This window comes from Oncorhynchus clarkii, chromosome 10 (assembly GCF_045791955.1).
Source record: "Oncorhynchus clarkii lewisi isolate Uvic-CL-2024 chromosome 10, UVic_Ocla_1.0, whole genome shotgun sequence".
NCBI classification, from domain to species: Eukaryota; Metazoa; Chordata; class Actinopteri; order Salmoniformes; family Salmonidae; genus Oncorhynchus; species Oncorhynchus clarkii.
The window spans coordinates 30,735,311-30,750,623 of NC_092156.1; the positions used below are offsets into that span (position 1 = coordinate 30,735,311).

The 15,313-nt window shown below is 50.2% G+C and overlaps 1 protein-coding gene across 2 annotated transcripts in view; it reads left to right on the plus strand.

Moving 5' to 3' along the window:
* The window catches only part of LOC139418261 (mediator of RNA polymerase II transcription subunit 13-like), a 156,667-nt gene that overhangs the window by 109,379 nt on the left and 31,975 nt on the right, over positions 1–15,313 (plus strand). Inside the window, exons 11-16 of one of the 2 annotated variants that reach the window (XM_071167584.1) lie at positions 1,674–1,704; positions 2,708–2,829; positions 3,572–3,701; positions 4,786–4,997; positions 5,225–5,433; positions 9,404–10,332. In XM_071167584.1, the coding sequence (XP_071023685.1) occupies positions 1,674–1,704; positions 2,708–2,829; positions 3,572–3,701; positions 4,786–4,997; positions 5,225–5,433; positions 9,404–10,332 (1,633 nt within the window). The remainder of the gene's footprint in view (positions 1–1,673; positions 1,705–2,707; positions 2,830–3,571; positions 3,702–4,785; positions 4,998–5,224; positions 5,434–9,403; positions 10,333–15,313) is intronic. The other variant, XM_071167585.1, reaches the window with a different exon arrangement.

Here is a 15,313-nt window from a genome sequence, read left to right on the forward strand (position 1 = left end):
CTATCTGCTATTACCTTTTGTCCATTATCGATATCATTTTATTGTTTGATCAGCTGTATCCTATTGGTTTTGTTTCTTTGCATTTGTTTTGTGCACAATATTGATCTCTCTCTTTGTCTGTGTTTCTCTATCTGTCTCTCTCCCTCTATCTATATTTATCTTTGTTTCTCTCTCTCTGTCTGTCTCTCTCTCTATCTCTCTGTGTTTCTCTCTCTGTCGCTCTCCCTCTATCTGTATCTCTCTGTGTTTCTCTCTCTGTCTCTCTCCCTCTATCTGTATCTCTCTGTCTTTTCTCTCTCTGTCTCTCTCCCTCTATCTGTATGTCTCTGTGTTTCTCTCTCTCTGTCTCTCTCCCTCTATCTGTATCTCTCTGTCTTTTCTCTCTCTGTCTCTCTCCCTCTATCTGTATCTCTCTGTGTTTCTCTCTCTGTCTCTCTCCCTCTATCTGTATCTCTCTGTCTTTTCTCTCTCTGTCTCTCTCCCTCTATCTGTATGTCTCTGTGTTTCTCTCTCTCTGTCTCTCTCCCTCTATCTGTATCTCTGTGTTTCTCTCTCTCTGTCTCTCTCCCTCTATCTGTATCTCTCTGTGTTTCTCTCTCTCTGTCTCTCTCCCTCTATCTGTATCTCTATGTGTTTCTCTCTGTCTCTCTCCCTCTATCTGTATCTCTCTGTGTTTCTCTCTCTCTCTGTCTCTGTCTCTTTCTCTCTCTCTCTCTCTGTCTCTCTCTCTCTCTCTCTCTCTCTCTCTCTCTCTCTCTCTATCTCTCTTTGTTTCTCTATCTGTGTCTGTCTCTCTCCCTCTATCTGTATCTCTCTTTGTTTCTGTCTGTCTGTCTGTCTGTCTGTCTGTCTGTCTGTCTGTCTGTCTCTTTCTATCTCTCTTTGTTTCTCTCTCTGTCTCTCTCTCTGTCTGTCTGTCTGTCTCTTTCTCTCTTTGTTTCTCTCTCTCTGTCTGTATGTCTCTCTCTCTCTCTTTGTTTCTCTCTGTCTGTCTGTCTCTCTATCTCTGTTTGTTTCTCTCTCTCTCTGTCTGTCTGTCTCTTTCTATCTCTCTTTGTTTCTGTCTGTCTGTCTGTCTGTCTGTCTGTCTGTCTGTCTGTCTGTCTGTCTGTCTCTCTCTCTCTCTCTCTCTGTCTGTCTGTCTCTCTATCTCTCTTTGTTTCTGTCTCTCTCTGTGTTCTCTCTGTCTCTGTCTCACTCTTTGTTTTTCTTTCTCTCTCTGTCTCTCTCTCTCTCTCGCTCTCTCTATCTCTCTTTGTTTCTCTCTCTGTCTCTCTCTCTCTCTCTCGCTCTCTCTATCTCTCTTTGTTTCTCTGTCTGTCTCTCTCTCTATCTCTCTTTGTTTATCTGTCTGTCTGTCTCTCTCTCTATCTCTCTTTGTTTGTCTGTCTGTCTCTCTCTCTATCTCTCTATCTCTCTTTGTTTCTCTCTCTCTGTCTGTCTGTCTCTCTCTCTCTTTGTTTCTGTCTCTCTTTGTGTTTCTCTCTGTCTCTCTCTCTGTCTTTGTTTTTCTCTCTGTCTCTCTCTCTTTGTGTTTCTCTCTGTCTCTCTCTCTCTTTGTGTTTCTCTCTGTCTCTCTCTCTCTCTCTCTCTTTGTTTTCTCTCTGTCTCTCTCTCTGTTTGTTTTTCTCTCTGTCTCTCTCTCTCTCTCTTTGTTTTTCTCTCTCTCGCAGGGTGAGGATGGAGCAGCAGGTCCATCAGATGGTAAGGATCCTGTCTGTCTCTGCTGTACTGTGCAACTCTAGGCTCTGTTAGATGACAGGGACATGGCTGTCATTACCTGGGTCAATTACCTGAGTGACAGCAGTAGCAGCCTTTAGTTTGACTTACTGGGGGAGGACAGGTAATGTAATTACATGCACGAGCACAAAACACCACATCTGTCATTTTAGTCCCGTCCGAATCTGCCACGTCGGTAATTATTACTTGGCGGGGAGGCTATTATTCCAGCCCCAAGAACATATTGTTTTTCTGCAAACTCCCAGGTCCTCTGATAAAGCCTGTGCAAATCCTCATCCCTGTGTTTTGAGGGAGTTGACAGAGTTGAACAGGTGCTGCACCCAGTTTGGGTAAGATCATGGAAACAAATAGATGCTTTAAACAAAGTGCTGCACGTAGCCTACAGATGAACGGTCTGGTTTGTCACATAACTTTCATAGTGCCTTTTTCTCTTGTGAAAGATTCAGCGGATCATATTGTGCAAATTCATTTATAAATTGCAGTGCATGGTTCTAATTGATATAATTATTTTTTCAACTGAAAGCCAAACTATCTGTAGAGAAGTTGAATACTAGTCCTGAGCTTATGGTAGCCTTGGATGATGGGGTGAAGCCATACTGTAGCTTACCACCTGTCTGTCATAGGCTTCTCTCAGCAACAGTAAATGCAATAAGTCAGTCTCAGCCAGAATAGTGTGGGGTATCCATAGCTCATACTGCATATCAATCTTAATGACCGTCTTATCTAGATCCCTCAGGCATGTAGGTGCATTACTACGTTTCATTGACTTGATTCAGAATTGATTTAGCAGGGTGTTAGAGCGTTCTCACATGTTTACTGTTGAATGCAGCCTCAGGAATAGGGCCACTTGTAAGACTGACAGCCTCTGATGTTGAGGGATACAGTATATGGGAGTTTTAGAGAGCCTGAGCTAGAGGTGGGTTATTTACCTAGCCCTGGTGTTTGTTGTTCCTCTACCCCCGTCCAGACGCAGCACGGGAAGCAGCAAACGCACGCACTGCGTCCACTAGCCTAATCCACGAGACCGACCTGGCCGTGTCCATCAACGACCTTGACAACCTCTTCAACTCCGATGAGGACGAGCTCACGGTCAGTATGGGGCCTGTGTGTGTGTGTGTGTGTGTGTGTGTGTGTGTGTGTGTGTGTGTGTGTGTGTGTGTGTGTGTGTGACGAGCATGAACCCGCGGTCAGTGGGACCTGCCAGCACTACAGCCTGGCCGCTGCACTAAACCACAGTGAATATCCCATTAGCTACAGTACCGCCTGGCAAGAGACGCCAAGTGTTTGTGTGTGCGTGCGCATCTTGTGTGTGTTGGTGAGACAGAATGTTGCATACGTGCAGTACCTCAACAGCTGTGGTTAACACGTCATCCTACAACACATTGGAGTGTAAAAGTCTGTTTACACAGGCAGACCAATTCTGATCTGTTGTCCAATTATTGGCAAAAGATTTTATCTGATTGGTCAAAAGACCAATTAGTGGCAAAAATATCAAAATTGGGTTGCCTGTGTAAACGCAGCCAAAGTGGCTTAGATTCAGAAAATATTTTCCCAGCCCCAAAGATGGATATGGTGGCTTCCAAAGTGCTCTGTTCTGACTCTGGCCCCCACAGAACAGAGTAGTCACAGTCCAACCCCTTCTGTGCTCTGCTCTCTCTGGTAGGTGGCTGTGTACCAATCGTGCAACAATACACTGAGAAGTGCAATGTCATCGCTGGGTTACAGGCTGCCAACAGGGTTCCCCAACCCATCATTGCAGGGGCTTTTTGTGTTTTTGTGAATCAACTTGTATGTGTTGAATCTTATTATTGCCATGTGTTATATTCAACAGCCTGGTTCCAGACGTGCGGTGAATGGAACAGATAATACATTTGGCACCAAGGAACCAAAGCCAGCCCCTCTGGACCCAGTCTCCTGCATCAGTAAGGCTGCTTCTCACTGCTTTAGACAGAGCTATGGGTGTAAGGACTCACCATCCATGATATCAAAATCATAGTTTTAACCATGTTTTGAGGCTATACAGTGTTTGTAAAACATTGGCATAAAACAAGCTTATATTTTGGGTTCTGATGGGGGTACGACAGTTGAATCCAGCTCATGAGGCATTTCTAAGTTATATTCAGTGTGTATATATCATTCATTTATACGTCCAAAAATGGATGTAGCCATCACAGATTGCGAGCTTAAAAGGCCTAAGGATGATAGAGTGAAAATGTGCTCGAGGCAACTCAAACCCATGCAGAAACTCATCATATAACACTTGGAAAGCACACGCTGTTCATACTCATTAATTCACGAATGAAGCATGAAGCTTCTTCAGTCACTAGTCTCAGCACACGTTTGCATTCCAGGATCTTTATGTATCAGACATCTCAGTAGGAGTGCCGATCTAATATCAGGCCCTCATGTTCATAATAATCTTATCAGTGGGGGCTGCTGAGGTGAGGATGGCTCATAATAATGGACATATGGAAACCATGTGTTTGATGTTGTTGATACTATTCCATTTATTCCGCTCCTGAATTTACAATGTGCCCGTCCTCCCCAATTAAGGTGCCACCAACCTCCTGTGAATCTTATTAATAATGATCCAAAAGGCAAAACTGATCCTAGATCAGCACTCCTACTCTGAGAAAGGTGATACATACGGCCTCAAAAATATGTTGTTTACCTATGCTGCTCCCCCTTGTGGCGATAACAGTTGTACAACAGTCACTGGCTGGCTGAGTGGCCCTGCTCTACTCCAAACAGACAGCTCTGTGCCCTGGGGCAGGAACAAGTGCCTCATTATCTACCTCTCTATGTGACTAGTCTATAGCTTTGTATGTGAAACAAGGTGCTTGTTGCCTCAGCACTTAGACTGTTGAGCCTCGACTGCCTTTTGAGACTTCAGATCTTCAGTTGTTATTGTCACTGAATGGGAACCTTGATTTATCTCTAGTTTCTCACGGCCTCTCTCTTCTGCCCCTCTCTCTATCTCTCTCCCCATCTCTCTCTTTCTCCATCTCGCTCTCGCTCCACTTACCGCCCGTCTCTCTCCTACAGGCTCGGCAGACCTGCACCAGATGTTCCCCACTCCCCCCAGCCTGGAGCAGCACATCTCGGGCTACTCCCCCATGAACATGGGCGGTAAGGAATACGGCGGCCTGGAGGTCGGACAGGGCATGACCAACCTGGACGGTGCCTCGTCCCTTGGGGGACACTTCAAGATTGAAGTGGAGGAGGGCTACTGCAGCCCCAAGCCACAGGAAATCAAGGTGGGTTTTTGGGCCCTAAATTGAAACTTGATCCCCTATTTGACCATGCTTAGGAGTCATAAATAATTCCTCTGCATGGCCTAACTGTCGTTGTCCTAACTGTGCAGTTTACATAAAGATGAATGTCGAATGAAAAAATACATCTAAGTCATATCAGTGTAGCAGCCATTGGGCTAGTCGGTGTACATATCGGGCATGGTCTCATCCTCGCTGGCTCTTCCCCTCAGGACTTCTCGTTTGTATACAAGCCGGAGCTGTGCCAGGCATTTGTGGGCTGCTCCATGTTTGCCCCCATGAAGACCCTGCCCAGCCAGTGTCTGCCCCCCATCAAGCTGCCAGAGGAGTGCATCTACAGGCCCAGCTGGACAACAGTGGGCAAACTGGAAATGCTCAACCACCCCCATGTGCCTTCCATGGCCTACCTCAACAAAGACAGGTAAACACCTGCCATTGCATTGGTGTGTGGCTGTGCATTTTAATTGTCTGATATAGTAAATCAAATCAATCAATCTCTATATGAACCACTCATGACCAGGGATATGAGTTTTTCCTGACTGCTAGGGCAAGCTGACTCTGTCAGGACACTCTCCTCCTGAAGCCTGCGGAACCAATGGATATTTTTCCAGCTGCTCCGAGGGTTCTTTACAATTCGTAATGCTTATCTGTGCTGAGGTGTAATTTAGACTTATAGGATATAGGCATACAAACACACACACACGCATGTGTATGAATGCGTGTGGACACACACACATACACACACACACATTCAGGGCTTATCCCTCTACCCTCTGAGGAGCCTGTTCCATTCCTCATGCATAGCTGATTAATGCAGAGGAGAGGAGTGTAGAGAGGATGGTGATTGATACAGAGGAGAGGAGAGGAGAGGAGAGGAGAGGAGAGGAGAGGAGAGGGCATGGTGATTGATACAGAGCAGAGGAGAGGAGAGGAGAGGAGAGGAGAGAGCATGGTGATTGATACAGAGGAGAGGAGAGGAGAGGAGAGGAGAGGAGAGGAGAGGAGAGGAGAGGGCATGGTGATTGATACAGAGGAGAGGAGAGGAGAGGAGAGGAGAGGAGAGGAGAGGAGAGGAGAGGAGAGGAGAGGAGAGGAGAGAGCATGGTGATTGATACAGAGCAGAGGAGAGGAGAGGAGAGGAGAGGAGAGGAGAGGAGAGGAGAGGAGAGGAGAGGAGAGAACATGGTGATTGATATAGAGGAGAGGAGAGGAGAGGAGAGGAGAGGAGAGGAGAGGAGAGGAGAGGAGAGGAGAGACCATGGTGATTGATACAGAGGAGAGGTGAGGAGAGAGCATGGTTGATTTATACAGAGGAGAGGAGATGAGAGAGCATGGTTGATTGATACAGAGGAAAGGAGAGGAGAGGAGTGTAGAGAGCATGGTGATTGATACAGAGCAGAGGAGAGGAGAGGAGAGAGCATGGTTGATTGATACAGAGCAGAGGAGAGGAGAGGAGAGAGCATGGTTGATTGATACAGAGCAGAGGAGAGGAGAGAGCATGGTTGATTGATATAGAGCAGAGGAGAGGAGAGAGCATGGTTGATTGATACAGAGGAGAGGACAGGACAGGAGAGGAGAGGGTAGAGGGCGGTGTAGAGTGGTATAGAGGGTGGTGTAGAGTGGTATAGAGGGTGGTGTAGAGTGGTATTGAGGGCGGTGTAGAGTGGTATTGAGGGCGGTGTAGAGTGGTATAGAGTGTGGTGTAGAGTGGTATAGAGAGGGGTGTAGAGTGGTATAGAGGGCAGTGTATAGAGGGCGGTGTAGAGTGGTATAGAGGGCGGTGTAGAGTGGTATAGAGGGCGGTGTAGAGTGGTATAGAGGGCGGTGTAGAGTGGTATAGAGGGTGGTGTAGAGTGGTGTAGAGTGGTATAGAGAGCGGTGTAGAGTGGTATAGAGGGCGGTGTAGAGTGGTATAGAGGGCTGTGTAGAGTGGTTTAAAGGGTGGTGTAGAGTGGTATAGAGAGTGGTAGAGAGTGGTATAGAGAGTGGTGTAGAGTGGTATAGAGGGCGGTGTAGAGTGGTATAGAGTGCGGTGCAGAGTGGTATAGAGTGCGGTGTAGAGTGGTATAGAGGGCGGTGTAGAGTGGTATAGAGGGCGGTGTAGAGTGGTATAGAGGGCGGTGTAGAGTGGTATAGAGGGCGGTGTAGAGTGGTATAGAGTGCGGTGCAGAGTGGTATAGAGGGCGGTGTGGAGTGGTATAGAGGGCGGTGTAGAGTGGTATAAAGGGCGGTGTAGAGTGGTATAGAGATTATAACAGAACATGGCCAAGATGTTCAAATGTTCATAGATGACCAGCAGGGTCAAGGCTGTATGTATGAGAGCACCAGTTGTTTCGAACAGCTGTGTGATAACTCTCTCGGTAGCTGATGTGAGCAAGGCCTTTAAATAGGTCAACATTCAAAAAGCCGCAGGGCCAGACAGATTACCAGGACGTGTACTCAAAGCATGCGCGGACCAACTGGCAAGTGTCTTCACTGACATTTTCAACCTGTCCCTGACAGAGTCTGTAATACCTACATGTTTTAGACCACCATAATATCTGTGCCCAAGGAAGTGAAGGTAACCTGCCTAATTGATTACCAACGCGTAGCACTCACGTCAGTAGCCGTGAAGTGCTTTGAAAGGCTGGTCATGAGGCTCACATCAACAGCATCATCCCGGATACCCTAGATCCACTCCAATTCGCATACTGCCCTAACAGATCCACAAATGATGCAATCGCACTCCACACTGCCCTTTCCCACATGGACAAAAGGAAAACCTATGTGAGAGTGCTGTTTATTGACTACAGCTCAGCATTCAACACCATAGTGCCCACAAAGCTCATCAGGACCCTGGGACTGAACACCTCGCTCTGCAACTGGATCCTGGACTTCCTGAATGGCCCCCCGAGGTGGTAAGGGAAGGCAACAACACGTCTACCACGCTGATCCTCAACACTGGGGCCCCTCAGGGGTGCGTGCTTAGTCCCCTCCTGTACTCCCTGTTCACCCACGACTGCATGGCCAAACACGACTCCAACACCATCATTAAGTTTGCTGACGACACAACAACTGATCACCGACAACGATGAGACATCCTATAGGGAGGAGGTCAGAGACCTGGCAATGTGGTGCCAGGACAACAACCTCTCCATCAATGTGAGCAAGACAAACGAGCTGATCGTGGACTACAGGAAAAAGCGGGCCGAACAGTTCCCCATTAACATCGACGGGGCTGTAGTGGAGCGGGAGTTTCAAATGGCCACCCAGACTTTTTACATCGAACCCCCCCATATTTGTTTTTACACTGCTGCTACTCGCTGTTTATTATCTATGCATGGTCACTTTACCCCTACCTACGTGTACAAATTACCTCGACTGTACCCCCGCACATTGACTCGGTACCGGTACCACCTGTATGTAGCGTCGTTATTGTTGTTTTGTTTTGTGTGTATTGTGTTTTGTGTACTTTTTATTATTTATTAAAAAATATTTTCTTTGCTTTTTCTTGAACTGCATTGTTGGTTAAGGGCTTGTAAGTCAGCATTTCACCTGTTGTAATTAAATAATGTTGTATTTGCCAGTAAGAACCACATTTTATTTGAATTTTTTTTGTATAAATTTTACCCCCCTTTTCTCCCCAAATTCGTTGTATCCAATTATTAGTATTAGTACTCTCATCGCTACAACTCCCGTACGGGCTCGGGAGAGACGAAGGTTGAAAGTCATGTGTTTCATAGGGCCCTGCTTCTTAACATGACTTACATCCATCCCGGAAGCCAGCCGCACCAATGTTTCAGAGGAAACACCGTGCACCTGGCGACCTTGGTTAGCGTGCACTGCACCCGGCCCGCCACAGGAGTCGCTGGTGCGCGATGAGACAAGGATATATCACTACCGGCCAAACCCTCCGTAACCCGGACAACGCTAGGCCAATTGTGCATCCCCACGGACCTCCCGGTCGCAGCCGGCTGCGACAGAGCCTGGGTGCGAACCCAGAGTCTCTGGTGGCACAGCTAGCACTGCGATGCAGTGCCCTAGACCACTGCGCCACCTGGGATGCCTAAGAACAAAAATGTTTACGAAATTTTACCATGAAGCCAATTTCTTTCTTTACAGCTGGCCCATTTAGCGGAAATCACTCCGTTCTGTCTTCAGGGCAAGATTAATGACAGTAAACATCAACCTGACAAAAATATACTATTTTCTCAGAGGGGCTGCTTGAAATTGCAGCGCATTTGCATACCCCGACAGGCAGCCAGTTGTCTTTGCTTGTTTGTTTACCATTCCTCCTTCTGATGGTTTTGTTATAATATACTGAGCTCTGCTTTGTTGTTGTGTTTTGAATCAAACTCTAGCATATTGTCCCAACAGGCTGTGTTGTGTGACTCCTCTTCTCTCTGTCACAGTAACGTCCCCAGTGTGGGCAGTGCCATGGACCAGGACTACAGCCAGAGTTACACACCCCAGACCCACACTCCCTTCATGTCCAACAGTGCCCCCCCCAGCAACAGTGGCACGGGCATCCTGCCCTCACCGGCCACGCCGCGCTTCTCCGCCCCCACACCACGCACTCCCCGTACCCCACGCACCCCCAGAGGGCCCGCCAGTGTCCAGGGTTCGCTTAAGTATGAGAACTCGGACCTCTACTCGCCTGCCTCCACCCCCTCCACCTGTCGACCTCTCAACTCAGTGGAACCTGCCACCGTGCCCTCCATCCCCGAGGCCCACAGCCTCTACGTCACCCTCATCCTCTCTGAGTCCGTCATGAACCTCTTCAAGGACTGCAACTTCGACAGCTGCTGCATCTGCGTGTGCAACATGAACATCAAGGGGGCCGACGTGGGGGTGTACCTGAGCGACCCCACGGGAGAGGCCCAGTACCCCTGCACCTGCGGCTTCAGCGCAGTCGTCAACCGCCGCTACGGCAACGGCTCGGGCCTCTTCCTGGAGGACGAGCTGGACATCATCGGACGCGACTCGGACGTCAGCCGCGAGGCAGAGAAGCGCTTCGAGGCGCTGCGGCAACACTCGCTGGAGAGAACAGGGGGAGGAGGGAGGGGGGAGAGGGTACCAGACGAACTGATCTTACTGCTACAGGACCAGTGCACCAACCCCTTCTCTCCCATGGCTGGGATGGAGCCTGACAGCCTGGCAGCGCGGGGGCCCGGGGGTTGTCCAGTGCCGGCCTGTGTGAGGGTGGAGGAGAGGGACTACCACAGTGACTGCTACATGGCTCTGGAGCACGGCCGCCAGTTCATGGACAACATGTCAGGAGGAAAGGTGGACGAGGCCCTGGTCAAGAGTACTTGTCTACACCACTGGTCCAAACAAAACGGTAAGAAAAGCACCTTTTTGTTGTTCTAACCAACATTCAAGTCTGTGTCTAATAATAAATTGTTCTTCGCATTTGGCCCTGTAGAGCTTAAGTTGGCTAGCATAACTAACCAATATAAAACAGTCTGTTCATTTTCCCTGACAGTTATCAGAATGTTGCTATCTTTTGTGTTGTCAGTGCTCTGTGTGTTCTCTTTCTAACTGTCCTCCCCCTCTCCCCAGTGGAGGATGTCAGTGCTCTGTGTGTTCTCTTTCTAACTGTCCTCCCCCTCTCCCCAGTGGTGAATGTCAGTGCTCTGTGTGTTCTCTTTCTAACTGTCCTCCCCCTCTCCCCAGTGGAGGATGTCAGTGCTCTGTGTGTTCTCTTTCTAACTGTCCTCCCCCTCTCCCCAGTGGTGGACATCAGTGCTCTGTGTGTTCTCTTTCTAACTGTCCTCCCCCTCTCCCCAGTGGAGGATGTCAGTGCTCTGTGTGTTCTCTTTCTAACTGTCCTCCCCCTCTCCCCAGTGGTGGACATCAGTGCTCTGTGTGTTCTCTTTCTAACTGTCCTCCCCCTCTCCCCAGTGGTGGACATCAGTGCTCTGTGTGTTCTCTTTCTAACTGTCCTCCCCCTCTCCCCAGTGGAGGATGTCAGTGCTCTGTGTGTTCTCTTTCTAACTGTCCTCCCCCTCTCCCCAGTGGTGAATGTCAGTGCTCTGTGTGTTCTCTTTCTAACTGTCCTCCCCCTCTCCCCAGTGGACGATGTCAGTGCTCTGTGTGTTCTCTTTCTAACTGTCCTCCCCCTCTCCCCAGTGGTGAATGTCAGTGCTCTGTGTGTTCTCTTTCTAACTGTCCTCCCCCTCTCCCCAGTGGACGATGTCAGTGCTCTGTGTGTTCTCTTTCTAACTGTCCTCCCCCCAGTGGTGGACATCAGTGCTCTGTGTGTTCTCTTTCTAACTGTCCTCCCCCTCTCCCCAGTGGACGATGTCAGTGCTCTGTGTGTTCTCTTTCTAACTGTCCTCCCCCTCTCCCCAGTGGGGGACATCAGTAATCTGTGTGTTCTCTTTCTAACTGTCCTCCCCCTCTCCCCAGTGGAGGATGTCAGTGCTCTGTGTGTTCTCTTTCTAACTGTCCTCCCCCTCTCCCCAGTGGTGGACATCAGTGCTCTGTGTGTTCTCTTTCTAACTGTCCTCCCCCTCTCCCCAGTGGAGGATGTCAGTGCTCTGTGTGTTCTCTTTCTAACTGTCCTCCCCCTCTCCCCAGTGGAGGATGTCAGTGCTCTGTGTGTTCTCTTTCTAACTGTCCTCCCCCTCTCCCCAGTGGTGGACATCAGTGCTCTGTGTGTTCTCTTTCTAACTGTCCTCCCCCTCTCCCCAGTGGGGGACATCAGTGCTCTGTGTGTTCTCTTTCTAACTGTCCTCCCCCTCTCCCCAGTGGGGGACATCAGTGCTCTGTGTGTTCTCTTTCTAACTGTCCTCCCCCTCTCCCCAGTGGTGGACATCAGTGCTCTGTGTGTTCTCTTTCTAACTGTCCTCCCCCTCTCCCCAGTGGGGGACATCAGTGCTCTGTGTGTTCTCTTTCTAACTGTCCTCCCCCTCTCCCCAGTGGGGGACATCAATGCTCTGTGTGTTCTCTTTCTAACTGTCCTCCCCCTCTCCCCAGTGGTGAATGTCAGTGCTCTGTGTGTTCTCTTTCTAACTGTCCTCCCCCTCTCCCCAGTGGGGGACATCAGTGCTCTGTGTGTTCTCTTTCTAACTGTCCTCCCCCTCTCCCCAGTGGGGGACATCAGTGCTCTGTGTGTTCTCTTTCTAACTGTCCTCCCCCTCTCCCCAGTGGTGGATGTCAGTGCTCTGTGTGTTCTCTTTCTAACTGTCCTCCCCCTCTCCCCAGTGGTGGACATCAGTGCTCTGTGTGTTCTCTTTCTAACTGTCCTCCCCCTCTCCCCAGTGGTGGACATCAGTGCTCTGTGTGTTCTCTTTCTAACTGTCCTCCCCCTCTCCCCAGTGGTGGACATCAGTGCTCTGTGTGTTCTCTTTCTAACTGTCCTCCCCCTCTCCCCAGTGGTGGACATCAGTGCTCTGTGTGTTCTCTTTCTAACTGTCCTCCCCCTCTCCCCAGTGGTGGACATCAGTGCTCTGTGTGTTCTCTTTCTAACTGTCCTCCCCCTCTCCCCAGTGGTGAATGTCAGTGCTCTGTGTGTTCTCTTTCTAACTGTCCTCCCCCTCTCCCCAGTGGTGAATGTCAGTGCTCTGTGTGTTCTCTTTCTAACTGTCCTCCCCCTCTCCCCAGTGGAGGATGTCAGTGCTCTGTGTGTTCTCTTTCTAACTGTCCTCCCCCTCTCCCCAGTGGTGAATGTCAGTGCTCTGTGTGTTCTCTTTCTAACTGTCCTCCCCCTCTCCCCAGTGGACGATGTCAGTGCTCTGTGTGTTCTCTTTCTAACTGTCCTCCCCCTCTCCCCAGTGGTGAATGTCAGTGCTCTGTGTGTTCTCTTTCTAACTGTCCTCCCCCTCTCCCCAGTGGACGATGTCAGTGCTCTGTGTGTTCTCTTTCTAACTGTCCTCCCCCCAGTGGTGGACATCAGTGCTCTGTGTGTTCTCTTTCTAACTGTCCTCCCCCTCTCCCCAGTGGACGATGTCAGTGCTCTGTGTGTTCTCTTTCTAACTGTCCTCCCCCTCTCCCCAGTGGGGGACATCAGTGCTCTGTGTGTTCTCTTTCTAACTGTCCTCCCCCTCTCCCCAGTGGAGGATGTCAGTGCTCTGTGTGTTCTCTTTCTAACTGTCCTCCCCCTCTCCCCAGTGGTGGACATCAGTGCTCTGTGTGTTCTCTTTCTAACTGTCCTCCCCCTCTCCCCAGTGGAGGATGTCAGTGCTCTGTGTGTTCTCTTTCTAACTGTCCTCCCCCTCTCCCCAGTGGAGGATGTCAGTGCTCTGTGTGTTCTCTTTCTAACTGTCCTCCCCCTCTCCCCAGTGGTGGACATCAGTGCTCTGTGTGTTCTCTTTCTAACTGTCCTCCCCCTCTCCCCAGTGGGGGACATCAGTGCTCTGTGTGTTCTCTTTCTAACTGTCCTCCCCCTCTCCCCAGTGGGGGACATCAGTGCTCTGTGTGTTCTCTTTCTAACTGTCCTCCCCCTCTCCCCAGTGGTGGACATCAGTGCTCTGTGTGTTCTCTTTCTAACTGTCCTCCCCCTCTCCCCAGTGGGGGACATCAGTGCTCTGTGTGTTCTCTTTCTAACTGTCCTCCCCCTCTCCCCAGTGGGGGACATCAGTGCTCTGTGTGTTCTCTTTCTAACTGTCCTCCCCCTCTCCCCAGTGGTGAATGTCAGTGCTCTGTGTGTTCTCTTTCTAACTGTCCTCCCCCTCTCCCCAGTGGGGGACATCAGTGCTCTGTGTGTTCTCTTTCTAACTGTCCTCCCCCTCTCCCCAGTGGGGGACATCAGTGCTCTGTGTGTTCTCTTTCTAACTGTCCTCCCCCTCTCCCCAGTGGTGGATGTCAGTGCTCTGTGTGTTCTCTTTCTAACTGTCCTCCCCCTCTCCCCAGTGGTGGACATCAGTGCTCTGTGTGTTCTCTTTCTAACTGTCCTCCCCCTCTCCCCAGTGGTGGACATCAGTGCTCTGTGTGTTCTCTTTCTAACTGTCCTCCCCCTCTCCCCAGTGGTGGACATCAGTGCTCTGTGTGTTCTCTTTCTAACTGTCCTCCCCCTCTCCCCAGTGGTGGACATCAGTGCTCTGTGTGTTCTCTTTCTAACTGTCCTCCCCCTCTCCCCAGTGGTGGACATCAGTGCTCTGTGTGTTCTCTTTCTAACTGTCCTCCCCCTCTCCCCAGTGGTGAATGTCAGTGCTCTGTGTGTTCTCTTTCTAACTGTCCTCCCCCTCTCCCCAGTGGTGGACATCAGTGCTCTGTGTGTTCTCTTTCTAACTGTCCTCCTCCTCTCCCCAGTGGTGGATGTCAGTGCTCTGTGTGTTCTCTTTCTAACTGTCCTCCCCCTCTCCCCAGTGGTGGACATCAGTGCTCTGTGTGTTCTCTTTCTAACTGTCCTCCCCCTCTCCCCAGTGGTGAATGTCAGTGCTCTGTGTGTTCTCTTTCTAACTGTCCTCCCCCTCTCCCCAGTGGTGGACATCAGTGCTCTGTGTGTTCTCTTTCTAACTGTCCTCCCCCTCTCCCCAGTGGTGGACATCAGTGCTCTGTGTGTTCTCTTTCTAACTGTCCTCCCCCTCTCCCCAGTGGTGGATGTCAGTGCTCTGTGTGTTCTCTTTCTAACTGTCCTCCCCCTCTCCCCAGTGGTGGACATCAGTGCTCTGTGTGTTCTCTTTCTAACTGTCCTCCCCCTCTCCCCAGTGGAGGATGTCAGTGCTCTGTGTGTTCTCTTTCTAACTGTCCTCCCCCTCTCCCCAGTGGGGGACATCAGTGCTCTGTGTGTTCTCTTTCTAACTGTCCTCCCCCTCTCCCCAGTGGTGGACATCAGTGCTCTGTGTGTTCTCTTTCTAACTGTCCTCCCCCTCTCCCCAGTGGGGGACATCAGTGCTCTGTGCGTTCTCTTTCTAACTGTCCTCCCCCTCTCCCCAGTGGTGAATGTCAGTGCTCTGTGTGTTCTCTTTCTAACTGTCCTCCCCCTCTCCCCAGTGGGGGACATCAGTGCTCTGTGTGTTCTCTTTCTAACTGTCCTCCCCCTCTCCCCAGTGGGGGACATCAGTGCTCTGTGTGTTCTCTTTCTAACTGTCCTCCCCCTCTCCCCAGTGGTGGATGTCAGTGCTCTGTGTGTTCTCTTTCTAACTGTCCTCCCCCTCTCCCCAGTGGTGGACATCAGTGCTCTGTGTGTTCTCTTTCTAACTGTCCTCCCCCTCTCCCCAGTGGTGGACATCAGTGCTCTGTGTGTTCTCTTTCTAACTGTCCTCCCCCTCTCCCCAGTGGTGGACATCAGTGCTCTGTGTGTTCTCTTTCTAACTGTCCTCCCCCTCTCCCCAGTGGTGGACATCAGTGCTCTGTGTGTTCTCTTTCTAACTGTC